A 16,653-nucleotide genomic window follows, 5' to 3' on the forward strand; every position below is an offset into this window, starting at 1 on the left:
AAGCTGCCAAGTCGTCCGCCGCCTCGGGTGGGCGCGAGAGGAACTTATGGTGGAAGGACGCGGAGGCGAAGAGGAAGAAGAGGTTGGCCAAATACAATCTCTACAGGGTGGAGGGCAAGTTCAAGGCTTCTTTCAAATCCGGCCTCCACTGGCTCAAGAAAAGGTGTTCTAAGTTCGTCGGTCTCCGGTAAATCTTCCTATCGTGAGGTGAGATGTGTGGGTGGAAGAAGTTCGTATTGAAGCGACACGAAATTTGGTTCATGAAATTTAAGACGGATCGAAAAAAACCGACGATCGGGTTGATATAGTGTGATTTCTAACTGGAACTGGTTTCTTTTTCCTTCATTTCGTTTGCAATTTTTCTCGGCCCTCTCTGTTCTTCTCTCTTGTATGATTGATCAATTTCTTCCTTGGGAAAAACGGAAAGTCAGGATCGGCAAGTAGAGAGTTTGATGTACTTTTCAAATATTGTTCAAATAAATTCTTAATTTCTCGTTATTCTTCTTCTTCTCTCCTCTATTTTTTTTTTCTTTAGCTTCTTAAGGGTTTTAGCTTGGAATCAATCGTCTCACCTGGATATTGCTGATTTAGGGTTTTGGGGTCTCACAGAAAAAACCCAGACTGCTATCGCCGGAGGTAGGGACAGGTCCGTAATGAAAAACATGCGGGACGAGGATAATATGAGCAATCTCGTATTATTGATCAATAATCACATGATATGAAGTTAAATGATGTATTAATAACTAGCTACTTTAAGTTAATAGTTGTCTATCTAGCATTAATTACTTCGCAATTTGGAGAAAAATATCCTGCTTTTCGATTCTTGAAAAAATATATCATCAGCGAAATATTCAAGTTTGGATCGGCCAAAACGAAAACTTTCCAAAGAGTGGCCTTGTAGTATTTATATCGCAAAGATTTGGGCCCCGGGGGGGCGGGGGGGAGGTTGGGGGTTGGTTTGTTTTGGAGATCCAATGTAAGACTTCATCGGTTGTGGGGGAAAAAATGGCAAAACAACTTTATAAAAATAATTATTTATAGCACTTGAAATAATTAATTAATAAAAATTATATTCATTGTCAATATATATTTAATTATTTTCATGGACGATAAGAATTACATTTCGTTCATTTTTTCAAGCGATTGATTTTTTGAATCATCTATTTCTCGGGAAAGAAACGAAGCTTGAGGTGCTTTGTTTCGCGAAAGGAATGAACGATTCGAAATTTTTTTTTCTAAAAAATTTAATTCATACACGTTTGTCAAGCATAGGGGAACATCGAGATGAACTCGTATAGAAGAACTGTTTTGAGAAAAAAAGGTTGTTTTTTTTTTTTAATTTAGAAAAGGCAAAGTTCTGGATTTTATGCATAATGAGTAATCAACAATTAATTACTCTGCCCCTCTACTTCATCTCTCCGTTAATTTCTTCCTTGGGAAAAAAGGGGAAATCAGGATCGGCACGCAGAGAGTTTGATGTACTTTTCATACATTGTTCGAATAAATTCTTAAATTCTTTATTTTTCATCCTAGTTTTAATTTCTTTTGCTTCTTAATGGTTGTAGCTTGCGATCAATTGTCTTAGCTGGAGATGGTGACGAGTCCGAAATCGAATCCTTGGGGGACAAGTTTAACAATCTCATATTATCGATCAATAATCACATGATATGAAGTTAAATGATATATTAATAACTAGCTATTTTAAGTTAATAGTTGTCTGTCTAGCGTTAGTTTCTTCACAGTTCGGAGAAAAATATCATTCTTGAAAAATATTTCACCATTGAAATAATAAAGTTTCGAGGGGCAAAAATGAAAACTCTCTAGAGAGTGGGCTTGGAGTATGAATATCACAAAGATTGGAGGGGGAGCCAATGGCGGACTTCATCTGTTGTGGGAAAAAATGATCACGATCTGAAAAATATCTTCTTGAAAAAAAAGGAAAATTTCAAATAAAGATTTGAAGTACATTCGTTTTTTTTTCAAATAAGGACATGAATTGCCATCATTTTCTTAAAGAATGGCTTGAAGTGAATTCCATTTCAACTAAGGACATGAGGGGTCCATAGAGTCTCAAAAGGGCATGATCTCAAGGGCATTATCGTTATTTCCCTTTATTTGATTTTTTCCTTTTTCTATCTTTTAAAAAATTGAGAAAATTAAAAAAAAAATGCACACACAAGCAAGAGGGTTGTGGTCGCCGCCCCATCCTGTTGGGGGGTCGACGAAGGTCAACCGCCTGTGTGTGTCCTTTTTTTTAGACTTTTTTTAAAAAGAAAAAAAAAAGAAAAAATGAGAAGAAATTTAAAAAAGGGAAAATAGGAAAATGCCGTTTAAGCCGGATCCGTTTTTGAGACTTCATGGGTACTTCAAGCTCTTATTTGAAATTGCTATACCACTTCAGTCCCTTATTAGAATTAATGTTTGCTTCAGGCCCTCATTTGAAAAAATGACAATTTTTCGAATTTTTATTTAACATTTTCCTAAAAATAATTACTCGTATCGCTCGAAATAATTAATTGATAAAAAATATTTCGTACTTGTCAAAAGTTTATATTTGACCATTTTCATGGATGATGAGAATCATATTTCGTTCATTCATTTTTTTTTTCAAGCGATGCAAGGGATTGTTTTTTTGGAATCATTTATTTCTCGCGAAATAAATGAAGTTAAAGACGGTTTTGTTTCGTGAAAGATGAACTGTTTTTTTCAAAAACATATTTATGTAAGAAAATAAAACACATTTGGTTTGGCTTTGCAAGGGGCTCTTGTGCATATTATACTCTGCAGAAAATGGTAAAGTTCTGGATTTTATGCATATTACTCTGCTCCCCTACCCTTTTTTCTTTTTTTTTGGTCAGGCTCTGCTCCTACCGACCGTCGGAAAAAGTTGTAGACAAAATCCCCAAAATTCTCAATTGGCTATGCTCTCAGCTGTAAATTAGGGTTCGTCATCGTCCCCCCCGCCACCCCCTTTCCAGGCTTCCATAGCCAAAATCCGCATCCTCGGAGGCAGCTTTCTCATCACCCTCGGGGAAACGGACTCCCGATTCGCGACGATTCTTCTGAAGTCCAGGCCGAGCCGAGCTGTTCGCAGCCATGGTCAATACCGGCAACAATGTAAGTTCGTGATTGGTTGGAATCTTCTGCTTTGTTTTAGGCAGATGATTAAGGGATTGTGTTTGTTGGAATTCGGGCGATATGAACTGTGGGTTTTGATTCCGGGATCGTTCGGCTGTTCCTGTAGGCTGTCGGGGTCGACAACACTTTCCGGAGGAAGTTCGATCGCGAAGAGTATTTGGAACGAGCTCGGGAACGTGAAAAGCAGGTTAGTTCCTCGCGATACATCCTCGTTTTTGCTCGTTTGAAAATTTTTCTTTTGCTTTCGAGCTATTCAAGCATTGTGGTACTGGTTTTTTTTTTCCTCAGGAGACAGAGCCGCGGCACAAATCAAAATGTGAGCTTTATTTTATCTTTTGTTTGATTAGTTAATTTGTGCATGTCCAGTTGCAATTCGAGCTCCCCCTGAAAGTTGCATACTGCACAGTGGTAGTTGGTGCTTCTGGGTGTGAAAGGATTGTAGTTGTTGGAGGAGTAATGTGGATATTTCTGTGCAGCGAAAGCTCCACCTGTGCAAAGGAAGCCATTGAAGCACAGGGATTATGAAGTGGACCTTGAATCTCGCTTAGGAAAGACTCAGGTGAGTTAACTGTTGGCATTATGTTCTCTTTTTTGCCTGGGCCTAGATCATGATTCTGTGTGTGGAAGCATGTAACAACTTGCCAGCTTTATGGCGTTGTGAACTTACATTTTACTGTCCGACCAAAAAAAAAAAAAAAAAAAAAACTTACATTTTACTGTCACTATCTCTTTAGTGAGAGTGACCTGATTCCTATCAGGTTGATCTCTCCCATGAACTAGCTGGTAACTCATGGCGCATCCAACTGGCTGTTTTCCGTGTATTTGAGTGGAATGAATATCGACAAGCATGTCTATTCTGCTAGTGAGAACTTGTTTATTTGCTGGTATTGAATGGGTTGCGTTTGCTGTAAGGGTGTTCCTTCTAAAAGTAAAACCCTGTCAGTCTAATTTTTCTCTTCCAAGCAACTACCATCAAAGAGAGAGGAAAATGCTTGGGCGCTAACTCGTTGGCATTACTTAGAGAAGCGACTTGAATACTCTTGTGTAGTCTAGCAATTTGCATGGGCCTACAGTGTGCAAGCAAGACTATTGTCTCTGTTACGAGTCACCCTGAGTTCTTTTATTTCTAGTTTCTTTGTTTATGGAGTCAATTTAGGTACCGTGTTATCATTTCAAGCTTGTGCAGTTGCAAAATTGGCAGCAATGAACTTTGGTGGCTGATTCCCTACCACACAAAAAAAAAAAAAAATTTTTGTTAGGTGATTTTCTGGGTCAATTGTAAACGTATGGGGGAAACTAAGTTATATAGATATTGTGAGACTGTTAATCTTAGAGTTTGTGTATGTAATTATCGTCAAATCTCTTGTCAGTACTTATTTGACATCTCCCCTACTCATTTGTGCTTTGCAGGTGGTCACTCCAATAGCACCTCTAAGCCAGCAGGTAATCTCTCATAATCTCAGCGTTGGTTGTTAAGGGTTGTGTTTGACTTTAGGTTTACCTTTAAGGGTCGTATCTGTTGAATATTAATTGACCCATCTGTTTTTTTCACCCTTTCATAGCCAGTGCTAGATCAGAATAGAAGTTTTTCTTGCTGGAATTTCCAACCGGATTTTTTGTGTGCTCTATTGGCTATCAAGTTCTATCACCACCAATGAGACTGATATTTCCCCCCTTTCCTACTGTGCTTTGCTTTTGCTTTTGCTCAGTAAATGGCTGCTTCATTCTTTTAGCACAGTGCTTTGGCATCTGAGTGGACTGAATTGACCTTTCGTGTTGCTATGCGTGCATGCTCTTTTCAAATACTCTTGCTCAGGGTTTAGGATAAATTCCATGGAGTGTTGTTTAGGTCATGTAGCTAGTTTTTGCAGACAGATCGTTTTAGTGCCGAGTATGTTCATGGTTATGATTTACTACTTTAGCATAAGTATTTTGTGGTCACATCTTCCTTATTTTACAGGCTGGGTACTACTGTTCAGTATGTGAATGTGTGGTGAAGGATTCAGCAAATTACTTGGATCATATAAATGGAAAGAAACGTATGTGTTCATCAATAGCGTTCCTTCAGTCAATTTTTTACAAGTGTCTCAAATTAGTTTTCATCCTCTCCTGGTCGCTTGTTTCATTTTTTCATTCAGATCAAAGGGCCTTGGGTATGTCTATGCGGGTAGAACGAGCATCTCTTGAACAGGTGATTCTCTCTTTTATTTTGCAGTGTGATTAAACTCTCTCTACTGCTTACTCTGGGGATTAAGACATTGTCTTCTTGGGGCATGATGTATGCTTTGCCAAATGACATGGTTGAGATTAGGAATGGAAGGCTCATCTGCTGAAGGTCTTTTTGTGGCCTGTAGGTACAAGGGCGTTTTGAACAACTTAAGAAGAGAAAGCCTCCTGGTACCTTTACAGAGCAAGGTAACCCTTCAAAGGATGCAAACGTGTATGGAGTTGAGTTTATTGATGCTTCATTTAATCAGATGGCTAATGGGAAGTTTGTCTACTTTACTGTACAGATCTCGACGACCGAATATTAAAACAACAGGAGGAAGAGGAGGAACGAAAACGCCAAAGAAGAGAAAAGAAGAAAGAGAAGAAGGTTAGTAAGTTTACTTGTTTTTGGTGTGGATCACAATACAAGTAGGAACATGCAGCTGTTAACCTGCAACTGCCCGTGGCTCTGGTCCTGCTGTGCTTGCTTTGGTTTTCTTTGTCATTCACTCATTTGTTCTGTGGGTCAGAAGGAGAAGGCGCTAGAAGAGGAACCCGAAATGGATCCAGAGGTTGCAGCTATGATGGGATTTGGGGGTTTTGGCTCATCCAAGAAGTAATCACTCACCATCATACCTTCCTATCATTGGTGATATTCCCAATGTCATTGTGAACTTCAAGATGGAAATGTCGTCTTGATCCACAGCGGTCCTTCACGAAGATGATTTTCAAGGTCATCTCGAATTTGTAGCTGATGTATGTGGTGTCTTTTCATCTTTATTTTAGGTTAAATGGAAGCTAACTTCATTTAGATTGGTATTCTGTTATCAAGCTGTATCTGTAGGTATTCTCTGGCTTAAACTCCAGCTGGAACTTGAAAGAGAGAGTCTTATGGCTTCCAGTTACATTTTATCGTTATGGTAGATATGAGAATTTGGATTGTCTCGACATCCCCTGTAAGTATGTTCTTGCTTGACAAGGCGAGTGACTTTCGTATTTCTGTGTCGACGATCTAGTTGGTTCTTGCTGTGAATGAATTCTGCATGATCATCTCCAAATGGGAATTTTGTTGGGCGGTTTGGGCCAATTAACTTATGGTTTAACCGAAAACACGAAAGCAACAAAAAGTGTAAACATGATTCGGACATGGTGTGGTGGTAAAAGTTCAATTTGATCCGAAAGCTCTGGGTTGGGCTTTATCTTTTGAAGTGATATCGAATTTGACTTCGCTCTAGTGAGCTGGTTGCTCAATTCAACTGAACAAACTCAGAACCGGGTAGAGGCAATATTTTTGTAACAAGATTTCCTTTTTTATTTAACAGAGACGTTTTTGTAGTTTATGCTCTCCTAAAATGGAGATCTTGCCTTGACATGATTTAATCTCCTAAGCCAGAAGCAGAAGTTTGAGTTGTAGGTAGGTTCTGATTTTGTTTGCAAACCATTAAAGGAATTTTTGCTCCAAGAGAGGGAACCAAATTGAACAATGATATGTTCGCCTTGGTTTTGTCTGTTTGAATGGAATGATGAACGCCTCTAAAAGCAAAGCAGAATGAATAGTGGTAATTTTTGCCCCCACCCATGGCCCTGGCGTACATTTAACCGACACGATCATGTTCTGCAATTTTTTTTGTTTGTCTTTTCAGATTTTCTTTACTCATTTATCTTTAAAGGTAGCGTTTGGTCACCAGGATATGAGATAGGATAGGATATTTTTTTATCTTATTTTGTATTTGGTAGCTATCTAATGTAGGATAAAAGGGATATAGCTAGGATAAAAAAATTTCAGGGCTGTGAATGGATTGGTATTCTATTATAGACCGGGGTATCGACATTCGAAATGGTTCTCTTGGACATTCAAAAGAACTCTTTTGGACGATTGTATGAATGCATCTTTAACTTGCGAAAGATGTAGAATAATTAAATTGTTCAACATTTATTTACTCACTTGACATGACAACAAGTAAGGTCAGCAGGTCATTTTTAAATAATTCGACTTCAAATCAAGACCCCTAGTTCAACGGGGTTTGCTTCGTAGATGTTGTTGGCCCGGACCTCTACTTAATAATAACATATTTATCGGGACTCATCATTGAATAATTTTTAGAGTATTATGATGTTTAAGTAAAATAGAGTTGATTTCAATTGTGCCTATGTTTATTTGACTTTGAATTGTAGTATACAAAATAGTAAAAAGGATATGATAATATCATTAAATTTTTTATTTTATTCTATTTAATTTTATTTTGACTAGAAATCCGGGTAATGGATAACAACCAAAAGGCACGGATGTGTGTACTAAAAAAAAAGTATTATCATGAAGGTGCTCGAGATGAGAGTGGAAAGGCACTGACAGGAACTGGCCTACATATGTATGAAATGGTAGCTGCTTATTGGGCAACTTTGAACACATCCATTGGCTGACCAAGTTTGACATGTCAACCTTTCCAAATCCGAAAACTGGTACAAGGCGATGCCATCCGAAACGGCCCACCGTCTTCAAGAATCAAAACCACTGCACTGTGGATGAACCCATCTCCACCACCAAACCGCTAATCTGCCAACAGATTCTCTCTCTCTCTCTCTCTCTCTCTCTCTTGCACACGCCTACTCACCAACACAAAAAGTAAAGAAGGAAGTCCACTAACGCTATAAAATTCGCTGCAACCTCCACTTTGCAACCCAACCCAGTTCTCAAAGAAGCTTATTTCTTTCAAAACGTTCGATCAATCCGAGTATCTTGATATTTTGTTTACCGGAGCGATAGTGATGGCTGAAGTGGGAGCAGAAGAGCGAAGAGTACTGGTGGCCGTTGACGAGAGCGAGGAGAGCATGCACGCCTTGTCTTGGTGTCTCAAGAATATCGTTTCCGACAAGTTCAGAGACACCCTTTTGCTCCTCTATGTGAAACCTCCTCGAGCTGTGTCCACAGCTCTCGATGGCACAGGTAAAAGATGTCATGCAGAAGGTACTTCTTTCCTTTTTCCTTTTCTAGTTCATATAGTTTCATGATCTTTGGTTTCCTGAATCCCAGAAGTGAAAAGATCGATTTTTTCTCTCTTCTTTTTCTTGGGTCGTGTTCTTTGTTTCTGTTTCAGCTTACTTGTTTTCATCCGAAGTGATGGTTGCCATCGAGAGGTACGGCAATGAAGTGGCCGATTGTGTGATGGAGAAGGCCAAGAGATTGTGCAGTGAGCTTGGTGATGTGAGTTCATGTTGTTGCTGTCAGTGCTTAAAGTTTGTACCCTTTTGAAGAAAATACTGGGACACCTCTTGCATTTTAGAATTTTACTCTCAGACCAAATGAGAATTTAAAAAGGAAGGTAGGAATACACTTGCAACCATTTAATGAGATGATTCTAAAAATTGGGTCAGGTTAAGGTGGAGACAAGGATAGAGAATGGGGATGCAAGGGATGTGATCTGCCAGATGACAGACAAATTGGGGGCTGATCTGCTGGTGATGGGAAGTCATGGCTATGGCCTGATTAAGAGGTAGTAATGATTTTTCAGTACCCAATAATTATCATGTTTATTCATGACAAATTAAATGGATTTTCATTTTCCTTTTCTAAGTTTGTGTTGGAAATTGAGTTTGACTTCGTTTTGGGCTGGGAATGGCAGGACTTTTCTGGGGAGTGTGAGCAATCACTGTGCACAGAATGCAAAGTGTCCTGTAATGATAGTGAAGAAGCCCAAGTCCACTCCCAACAGCCACTAAGCTAAACCCAAGTGGCTCTTTGCTCTGTTTAGGCTATTTTTTTCTTGTGAAACTTCTGTGTCTCTCTTGACCTGTGTGACCACCTACTGCTGTTGCCTCATTTGGTCAGAGGTTCAGGCCGACCGATATAAATGTAAATTCTGTTTTCTCATTCACGTTTCCTGTGAGATCGAGCCGAAGGATGCATCTCTGTATTTCCCCTTTCTAACACTCATACATCATGGGATGTGTTAACATGATGTACTATAATCAATCGCGATGTGGTCATTTATAGTGCTGTCATTTTGCTCCCCACGCATTTAGCTTGAGAAGAAAGATTTTTCCTTTCGTTTTTGCCTTAAGACAGAAATGATTTGACCGCCATCAGCTTAGCTAAAAACAAGTTCATCGTTGTGGAGAGTTGTCAAGTGGAACAGTAGTAAGGATCACATGGATGGAAACTTGAGCCTTGAATTGGGAGATGATTGAATGGTTAATTCTATTAGCGTGCCGGTCAAATCTTCAAGCTGCGTAATGTGTTTGTGTCTGGAATGGAACTTAACATGTGAGAATGTAAGGCCTGTTGTCCTGCATCTTGTTCTTGATTTTGTCTCTTGTTCCTGATTCTGTCTCTAATAAAGACAAGGTTGGTGTCGACACTCCTTATGTTACTTGAGATTCTTGGATTGATATTTGCCAAACACTAGTATCGGCATGCTAGACATACTGAGCCTGAGGAAAATGCTTGTGAAGACTCGTCTAATGCTCCTGTATTCAAAATTGACATATTTGATTCAATAACTGCAATCTAAGAGGTGAAGGCTTTAGCCTCGAATCAGACTTGTGCAATGGATGTACCGTGCGTTTAAGTTGACAATGCTCACTTGGTTTCTCAAAAGTTAGAAGCACTGCTTGCTTCGGAGGAATTCGAAGCTAGAAGAGCCAAACTGTGTTTTTATCGAGTATGGATATGGACCTCAGAAGCAGAGCTCATGTGCTTCCTCACTCTGCCTCTCATGTTTTCTGCATAGAGAGAGAGAGAGAGAGAGAGAGAGAGAGAGAGTCATCTCCTAAATCTTCTCCAAACTTCATGTTCGTGGAGTTGGGATGATTGACAATTGCCTAAATCTGATGGAATTGTCCCCTCGATGGTAGCAGTTCCTAGCTTTATGAGGACGCAACTTGACGTGAATATGATGACCCAGCACGAATTGCGACCCCTTTTCACCCCTTTACTCTGTTTCTTCCATTACCAAGTTGAACTCAAAACAGGGTGGATCAAGCTCTCTCAACCAACCATTTGAGATAAGAAATATGATAGGGATAAGGGCGAACATATGGTGGAAGAAAATTACTCCTAATTGATGCCGACAAGTTATAGCCTACTTTTATTATGAAACAAGTTCTCTTGCCTTCGCTTCGAAAGGATTATTTTTTTTGAAGTCAAACATATTATGGATGATCAATATTGTTGAGGAACAACGCCAAGAGTTACACAAACTTAGCGCAAATAGCAAAGGACGAAAGAAAAATCAAAATGCGTGAGGCATGATATACGTGGAAAACCTAAAACGGGAAAAACCACGAAGAGAAATAGGGGTTTCGCTATCTTCAAAAGAGAGTACCATAGTACAATCAAACATCTAAAGATCTAACAAGAAGAAAGTGAAGAACAATAAAAAAAGGGTAGAATGTGAAGGCCAGCGCTATCATATGCTATGCAACATATCCCTTTTATAACTCTTTCTAAAAAAAACCTAAAACAAAAGTGCATGGTCTAACGTATCCTTGTGTCTAATTTGAAAGTCAAAAACTCAATATATATAATAACAACTTTAAATAATGTAATTGAATGTAGGAATGAGCTTTAAAAAAGAAAAAGAATTTTGGATCCACTTTATCAAAATTTCTTTTAGCTTTGGCTGATGATAATACTGCCGAGGAAGGATGAAAACGATTCTATCAAAAAAAAAAAAAATTGTCGTTGCAAAAATCGTGGAACAGAGAACTAATTTAAGGGGCTGAATGAGATATGGTAACGATTTGTTCTTTTAAATTAAAGTGATGTAGTTCTCATGGTTTTGTTAAAATAAAATGACTCAGAAGCTACAAAATGTCTGTGTAAATAACGCATGTTTGCCAGTTTAGTACTACTGAAATTGCATGCTAGCCATTTGCGGAGCTCCTCTTATGCTCATTTCATTGCATATACGTTATGGCTTGTCATGACCACATCCATGACATGAACCATAGATGCATAACCATATCAATGTAAACCCATGACCTTATGGATCATCTTTGAAGTTGGGTTCATCCACGTTGTCTTAACAAAAGCCCCTCTTCGACAAAATAATTATATCAGATGGGGAATCAAATACGGAGAGAATTACAAAAAAAAAAAGCCCTAAAGTTACGGTAATTATACCAATTCAATCCTAAACTCCTTTTTTTTTTTCCGAATTTAGTTATAAACCTTTTGAATTTGTATCAATTTAGTCATTCGGGATAATTTTGTCTTATTGACATTGACGTCGCCAATTTGTCTTTTCAAATTTCTTAATTATATTTTATTTTATTTTTATTTTCTTTGTTCTCTTTATTTTTTCCTTCCTTCCGGGGCCTGACAGGTGGCATGAGGAAAAAGGAAAAAAAAAATAAAGAGAAAGAAAAAAAATTAATTAATTAGTGAATGATTCAAAAAAATTAAAATACTATTGAAAATTAGCCACGTCGGTGTCTATCGGTCAAAATTGGCTAAAAGGACTGAATTGGCACAAATTGAAAAGGTTTAGGATTGGAATGATACAAATGTAAAAAATTTAGAGCTGAATTAGCAAAAAAAGATTTAAGATTGAATTGACATAACTACGATAAGTTAAACATTTTTTGGCAATTTTTTAATCAAATACGTCATCAATTTTTTGCTTATATTAATGATATGTAGTTCTCATTTGACTTGGTAAACTACAAATTGTCCGTGAAATAATGCATGCTTGCCATTTTATTTCTAATGAAAATGCATGCTTGCCATTTGTCGAGCATCTTTTTTCTAATGAAACTATTTTATGTGTAATGACAACGCATGCTTGCCATTTGTCCAGCTTCTTTTTTCTAACGAAATAATGTCTTGTGTGGGGTTTCACTAAAGTACAAAGAGCGGCCACGAAAAAAAAAAATTGTTGTTTATATATAGACATAACCCAAACACTATGCAACATCATTTCGAAACTCCAAAAATTCATTATACAAAGTGAGAATGAAACTTGCATTACTATTTCTGATTTCCTTTTGTGTTTCGACGTACGAGATGGCAAGCATCTCTGAAGATGATGATGATCGAGATTTGGAAAGACAAGTTCGGATGATGACCAATTCACCCATGAAGACATTTGTGGTACTTAATCTTCCAAAATTCTTAGTAATTTTCTCCTTACGGATTGTATGTTACGCCTTGCAATCTATCTTGTTCTTTTTTGATCTGTAAATCTATCTTGTTCAAAAGCAGTATTTTTATTACAAATGACTGATTATATTTGGTATTTTCATGAAGACCAAAGAAGGAGACACCATTGATTGTGTTGAAATTGACAAGCAACCGGCACTTGATCACCCCTGGTTGAAGAACCACAAAATTCAGGTAATAATTTGACCTTTTTTTCCCCTTTATCCTGTTAAGGAAGAAAATCGTGTTTAGTCGAACTATCATCACTCTTGCATTAACTTGCTCTGCTTGATGATATTGGGGAAAATTGTCTAAAAAGTCCTAAATCTATTGTACTTTTGCCAAGTCATTTCTAAATATTTTACTTTTGACAATTGAGTTATAATCATTTTCACATTTTGCCAATTGAGTCCCTCTAGCTAATTTTAACCGGATATCACAGATATAGATGTCGGCCATTCTACGTGGCACGGTTGGCACTACGTGGATAATTTTTAATTACTTTTAATTTTTTTAATTTACTATTAATTTATTGTTATTTTGAGAATATTTTCATTTTCTATTTTTTTCCGTTTCTTTTTCCTTCTTCACTTTTTTTTTTCTGTTTATTATTGCGAAGGCCAGCCAGGGTCCGCTAGCCACCGGCCGAGGCTTTGGGACCTCCATTGGCCATGCCATATAGGATGGTCGGTATCCAGGTCAAAGATATCCGTTCACAATTAGCCGGATGAACTCAATTATCAAAACGTGAAAATGTTTATGATTCAATTAACAAAATTAAAAGGTTTAAGATTGAATTCACAAAATTGTAATAGGTTTGGGACTTTTTGAACAATTTTCCCGATGATATTGTGACTGTCCTTTTTGCAGATTGAGCCGAACTTAAGCTTTGCTCCATTTCATAGCCCTTCAAAGGTTAAATTTGTACAATTTGAATCGAGAGAACCTTGCCCTGTCAAAACAGTACCAATTACGCGAGTGAGAAAGGAAGACTTGACAAGGGCAAAGTCCGTAGCCAAGATGCCATCCTCTAACAGAAAGAATACTCTTTCTCAACATGTGCTCCTCTCTCTCTCTCTCTCTCTCTCTCTCTCTCTCTCTCTGTACGTGTTATGCTCTAGCGCACACAGACACATGCACCAACATACATTGAGGTTTGTGAGATTTTTTTATTGACAACCTGTAGATAACGTATGAAAAGATTAACGATAACGTGTTGTATTAATGCATGACTAATATTCTTCTTATTTATAGCTACCTCTGATATGCCCAAAATTTCTTGAAACAATATAAAATATGTCCAGCACTATGAGAAAAAAACATACAAATTGATCTTTTCATAAGTACAAAGAAAAAATCCACACACACACACACACACACACACATATATATATATATATAATATGAGTTGCCTGTCCCCTCAAACCAAAATAAACATACAATTGAAAAAAAAGTGTACTATCAACTTTCAAAAACTAATTTCTTGATCCAAATTGCATTTGTGATTTTGAAGCAGAATTATCGCTGCACCGTATTAGAGTGAGGCATTAGCAAACAAAACTTTATTTTTTGTTAACCCATCTACAACTTGATGCAGGTAGTTTCTTTGAGAGATGAGATGACAGAAAATATCAAGTACGGAGGTTGTGGAGTAATTAATGTGTACAATTTAACCATAGCTCATGACCAGGCTAGCTCACACAACATGTGGATTGAAACTGGTCCTGTGAATCATATTAACATGATTGTTGCAGGCTGGCAGGTACTTCAATTTATAGGCAAATATAGAGAATGCATTGAGATGAAAGATATAATATCTTTTGCTTTGACTAGGTTTCTCCACAACTATATGGTGATTCTCGTCCTCGGTTGTTTACATATTGGACGGTTAGTATGACGCTAGTTGATTGATTCTTCCAATGGATTTTGAATTTCCAACAATGAAGTTGGATTGTTGGCTTATTTTGTTGACTAAAAGCATCATTTTTATAGGGTGATGGCCAGCGTAATGGTTGTTACAACATGCTATGTCCAGGTTTTGTCCAGGTTCATAGATCAATAACTCCCGGCCATTTACTAGATGCTTCTTCCACTTATGGCGGACCTCAAAAGGAGTTTTATATCCAAATCCACCAGGCAAGCTCGATTTTGACGTAATTAAGACACTGAAGTCTGTTCTTAAAGAAACCAATTCAAACCTGTCCTGCTATCTTCTTCCCAATTTAATCACTTATGGTAAGAACAAGATTAACGTGGTTCAGCTTCAGTGAAAAATTTTGAACTGCACACATGTTGGGTGATTAACACTAACCCATACTAAATATTTACAGTATTAAAAGTTCCAATCTATCTTTCTCTCAAAAATAGGTCGGGGCAGCTAAAAATTATGTGGATATGTCCATTTACTTTTGAGACATAATATGCATTTGTCAAATATGAATGATTAGATCTAATTTTTCTTTGGAATCAATTCTGTGATAGTTTTAGGGGTACATAAGCTAGGTAAACACAATAAAAAAAAGCCCTTTTTCATTATTCGATAAGAGATATTGGGGAAAGAACAACTTTAAAAAATATAAAACAACGATAAACGCACAACTAGAAGCTCAGCAATAGATTTCTTAAATCAAGATTCATAGGAAAAAAATTATAAATAGGCTTTTGTATCTTTCAAATGGAATCAAAATCTTGTTTTTTTTTTTATCATTAGTATTATTATTAGTATTGTTGTTGTTGTTGTTACTATTATTATTATTATTATTATTGTTGTTGTTGTTGTTGTTGTTGTTGTTATTATTATTATTATTATTATTATTATTATTATTAGTATCATTTTAGTAGTCATCTTTACAATACATAAGCAATTTCTATAGTTATAAGTTATACATATATATAATGTCTCTGTGTGTGTGCGTGTATACACACACACACACACACACATATGTATATTATATATATAAAACTTTTGAATGAGTTATGAAAACAGTAACAAAATTAATGGAACGTGAAATTGCTTCATACTCCATTGCCGAATATTCGAAGCTACTTGTATTAAAATTGTACTTTATCTGCAACTTAGTTATTCTAAAATTATGTAAATGTTTTCATTTTATATATTAAGTACACCTCAAACTAAAATAGCTGTGAAAAAACTTATAATTTTCTAAAACTCCTCGCCTTCTCTATTAAAGCCACATGCTTAAGAAAAAAGAGGCCCGTGTATGATAAGCCAAAAAAATTATCACCACGTTATTTCTGCAGTAACATTGGTTTAGTTAAAGGATGATCTTCATGTGTAATTGAGATTTTATATGTCTAAACAAATATAACAATTTTAATATAACCGATAGTCGCATATTAGCGGCTATACTAAAGTAGAATGGAGCGATACGTTCTTCCGTATCGAAGCCAATGTATGCTCGTAAGAGAGAACTCAGAGATACTCGAGCAGTGAGATTTGCCAATCGAACATTGTCCAATTTATATTTTGAAATTTTCAGAAGTAATGACATTAATCTCAAATATGTTTAAGAACTTATGGACATTTGTTGCTTGTATACAGGATGCAGGTACAAAAAATTGGTGGCTGACTGTTGGTCATCAAATTGTGATTGGCTATTGGCCGAGTGAACTATTCTTATATTTACGCAACGGTTCGCTGCATATGGCTTGGGGAGGAGTGGGTATGGCCGGGAGAGACGGAGTTTGCCCTCCGATGGGTAGTGGTCATAAGCCTGACGGTGATTTTAGCCACGCCACGTACTTTCGAACTCTTCATTCGATAGATGCGACCGGCGGTTTTCAACGTCTTTCGAAAAAAACAGTGAAGTGGGTGGATAAATCCAATGTCTACGATTTGAAGTACTATGGCGATAGAGGTCACGAAGATGGGTACTGTATTAGTTTTGGTGGTCCGGGAGGTTACTGTGGTGAGGGGATGGATGGTTAGTAATGAGGAGCTATTTTGAGCAACTCAATAAGGGGAGGCTTTTGACTTTGTAAACTTTTGGCTCGAGTTTTTAATTAGTGCTGATCTTTTATCTCCCTTTTTTCTTGTGGCTGCGGATGAAATATCAGGGGAGACTTCCTACTTTCAATGGTAGATCAGTCCGATATGTGAGTCTGATTATAGAGCCCCAAATTAAGATCCTAATGAGTTAAATGGGAAC

The 16,653-nt window shown here is 37.2% G+C and overlaps 3 protein-coding genes across 5 annotated transcripts; all 3 read left to right on the forward strand.

Moving 5' to 3' along the window:
• Positions 1 to 2,897: 2,897 nt before the first annotated feature.
• LOC115752851 (zinc finger matrin-type protein 2) lies at positions 2,898 to 6,255 on the forward strand. The gene is made up of 10 exons (XM_030691235.2): positions 2,898 to 3,117; positions 3,245 to 3,325; positions 3,427 to 3,454; positions 3,615 to 3,697; positions 4,549 to 4,581; positions 5,099 to 5,177; positions 5,277 to 5,329; positions 5,493 to 5,553; positions 5,652 to 5,734; positions 5,877 to 6,255. Exons 1-10 carry the CDS (start codon positions 3,097 to 3,099, stop codon positions 5,964 to 5,966), a joined length of 612 nt encoding a protein of 203 aa, XP_030547095.1. The 5' UTR covers positions 2,898 to 3,096; the 3' UTR covers positions 5,967 to 6,255.
• A 1,662-nt stretch (positions 6,256 to 7,917) lies between these two features.
• LOC115752853 (universal stress protein A-like protein) lies at positions 7,918 to 9,267 on the forward strand. 3 transcript variants are annotated; one of them, XM_030691239.2, is made up of 4 exons: positions 7,918 to 8,311; positions 8,442 to 8,548; positions 8,719 to 8,837; positions 8,967 to 9,267. In XM_030691239.2, the coding sequence occupies exons 1-4, from the start codon at positions 8,113 to 8,115 to the stop codon at positions 9,061 to 9,063; spliced, it is 522 nt and encodes a 173-aa protein (XP_030547099.1). In that variant the 5' UTR covers positions 7,918 to 8,112; the 3' UTR covers positions 9,064 to 9,267. The 3 variants fall into 3 exon arrangements, with proteins under 3 accessions (XP_030547099.1, XP_030547100.1, XP_048138175.1); XM_030691240.2 differs by having other exon boundaries at positions 7,918 to 8,290; XM_048282218.1 differs by having other exon boundaries at positions 7,918 to 8,290; positions 8,463 to 8,548.
• A 3,082-nt stretch (positions 9,268 to 12,349) lies between these two features.
• Positions 12,350 to 16,433, forward strand: LOC115752835. The gene is made up of 6 exons (XM_030691221.1): positions 12,350 to 12,436; positions 12,593 to 12,679; positions 14,082 to 14,246; positions 14,318 to 14,371; positions 14,477 to 14,620; positions 16,047 to 16,433. Exons 1-6 carry the CDS (start codon positions 12,350 to 12,352, stop codon positions 16,431 to 16,433), a joined length of 924 nt encoding a protein of 307 aa, XP_030547081.1.
• Positions 16,434 to 16,653: the final 220 nt, after the last annotated feature.

The sequence above is a fragment of the Rhodamnia argentea genome, chromosome 1 (assembly GCF_020921035.1).
Source record: "Rhodamnia argentea isolate NSW1041297 chromosome 1, ASM2092103v1, whole genome shotgun sequence".
Taxonomy (NCBI): Eukaryota; Viridiplantae; Streptophyta; class Magnoliopsida; order Myrtales; family Myrtaceae; genus Rhodamnia; species Rhodamnia argentea.

Coding starts and splice junctions, on each gene's coding strand:
- LOC115752851 (XM_030691235.2), top strand. CDS start 3,097: ATGGTCAATACCGGCAACAAT. Junction 3,455..3,614: donor GCCGCGGCACAAATCAAAAT/GTGAGCTTTATT, acceptor ATTTCTGTGCAG/CGAAAGCTCCACCTGTGCAA. Junction 3,698..4,548: donor CTCGCTTAGGAAAGACTCAG/GTGAGTTAACTG, acceptor TGTGCTTTGCAG/GTGGTCACTCCAATAGCACC.
- LOC115752835 (XM_030691221.1), top strand. CDS start 12,350: ATGGCAAGCATCTCTGAAGATGATGATGATCGAGATTTGGAAAGACAA. Junction 12,680..14,081: donor TGAAGAACCACAAAATTCAG/GTAATAATTTGA, acceptor AACTTGATGCAG/GTAGTTTCTTTGAGAGATGA. Junction 14,247..14,317: donor TGATTGTTGCAGGCTGGCAG/GTACTTCAATTT, acceptor TGCTTTGACTAG/GTTTCTCCACAACTATATGG.
- LOC115752853 (XM_030691239.2), top strand. CDS start 8,113: ATGGCTGAAGTGGGAGCAGAAGAGCGAAGAGTACTGGTGGCCGTTGAC. Junction 8,549..8,718: donor TGTGCAGTGAGCTTGGTGAT/GTGAGTTCATGT, acceptor AAATTGGGTCAG/GTTAAGGTGGAGACAAGGAT. Junction 8,838..8,966: donor GGCTATGGCCTGATTAAGAG/GTAGTAATGATT, acceptor TGGGAATGGCAG/GACTTTTCTGGGGAGTGTGA.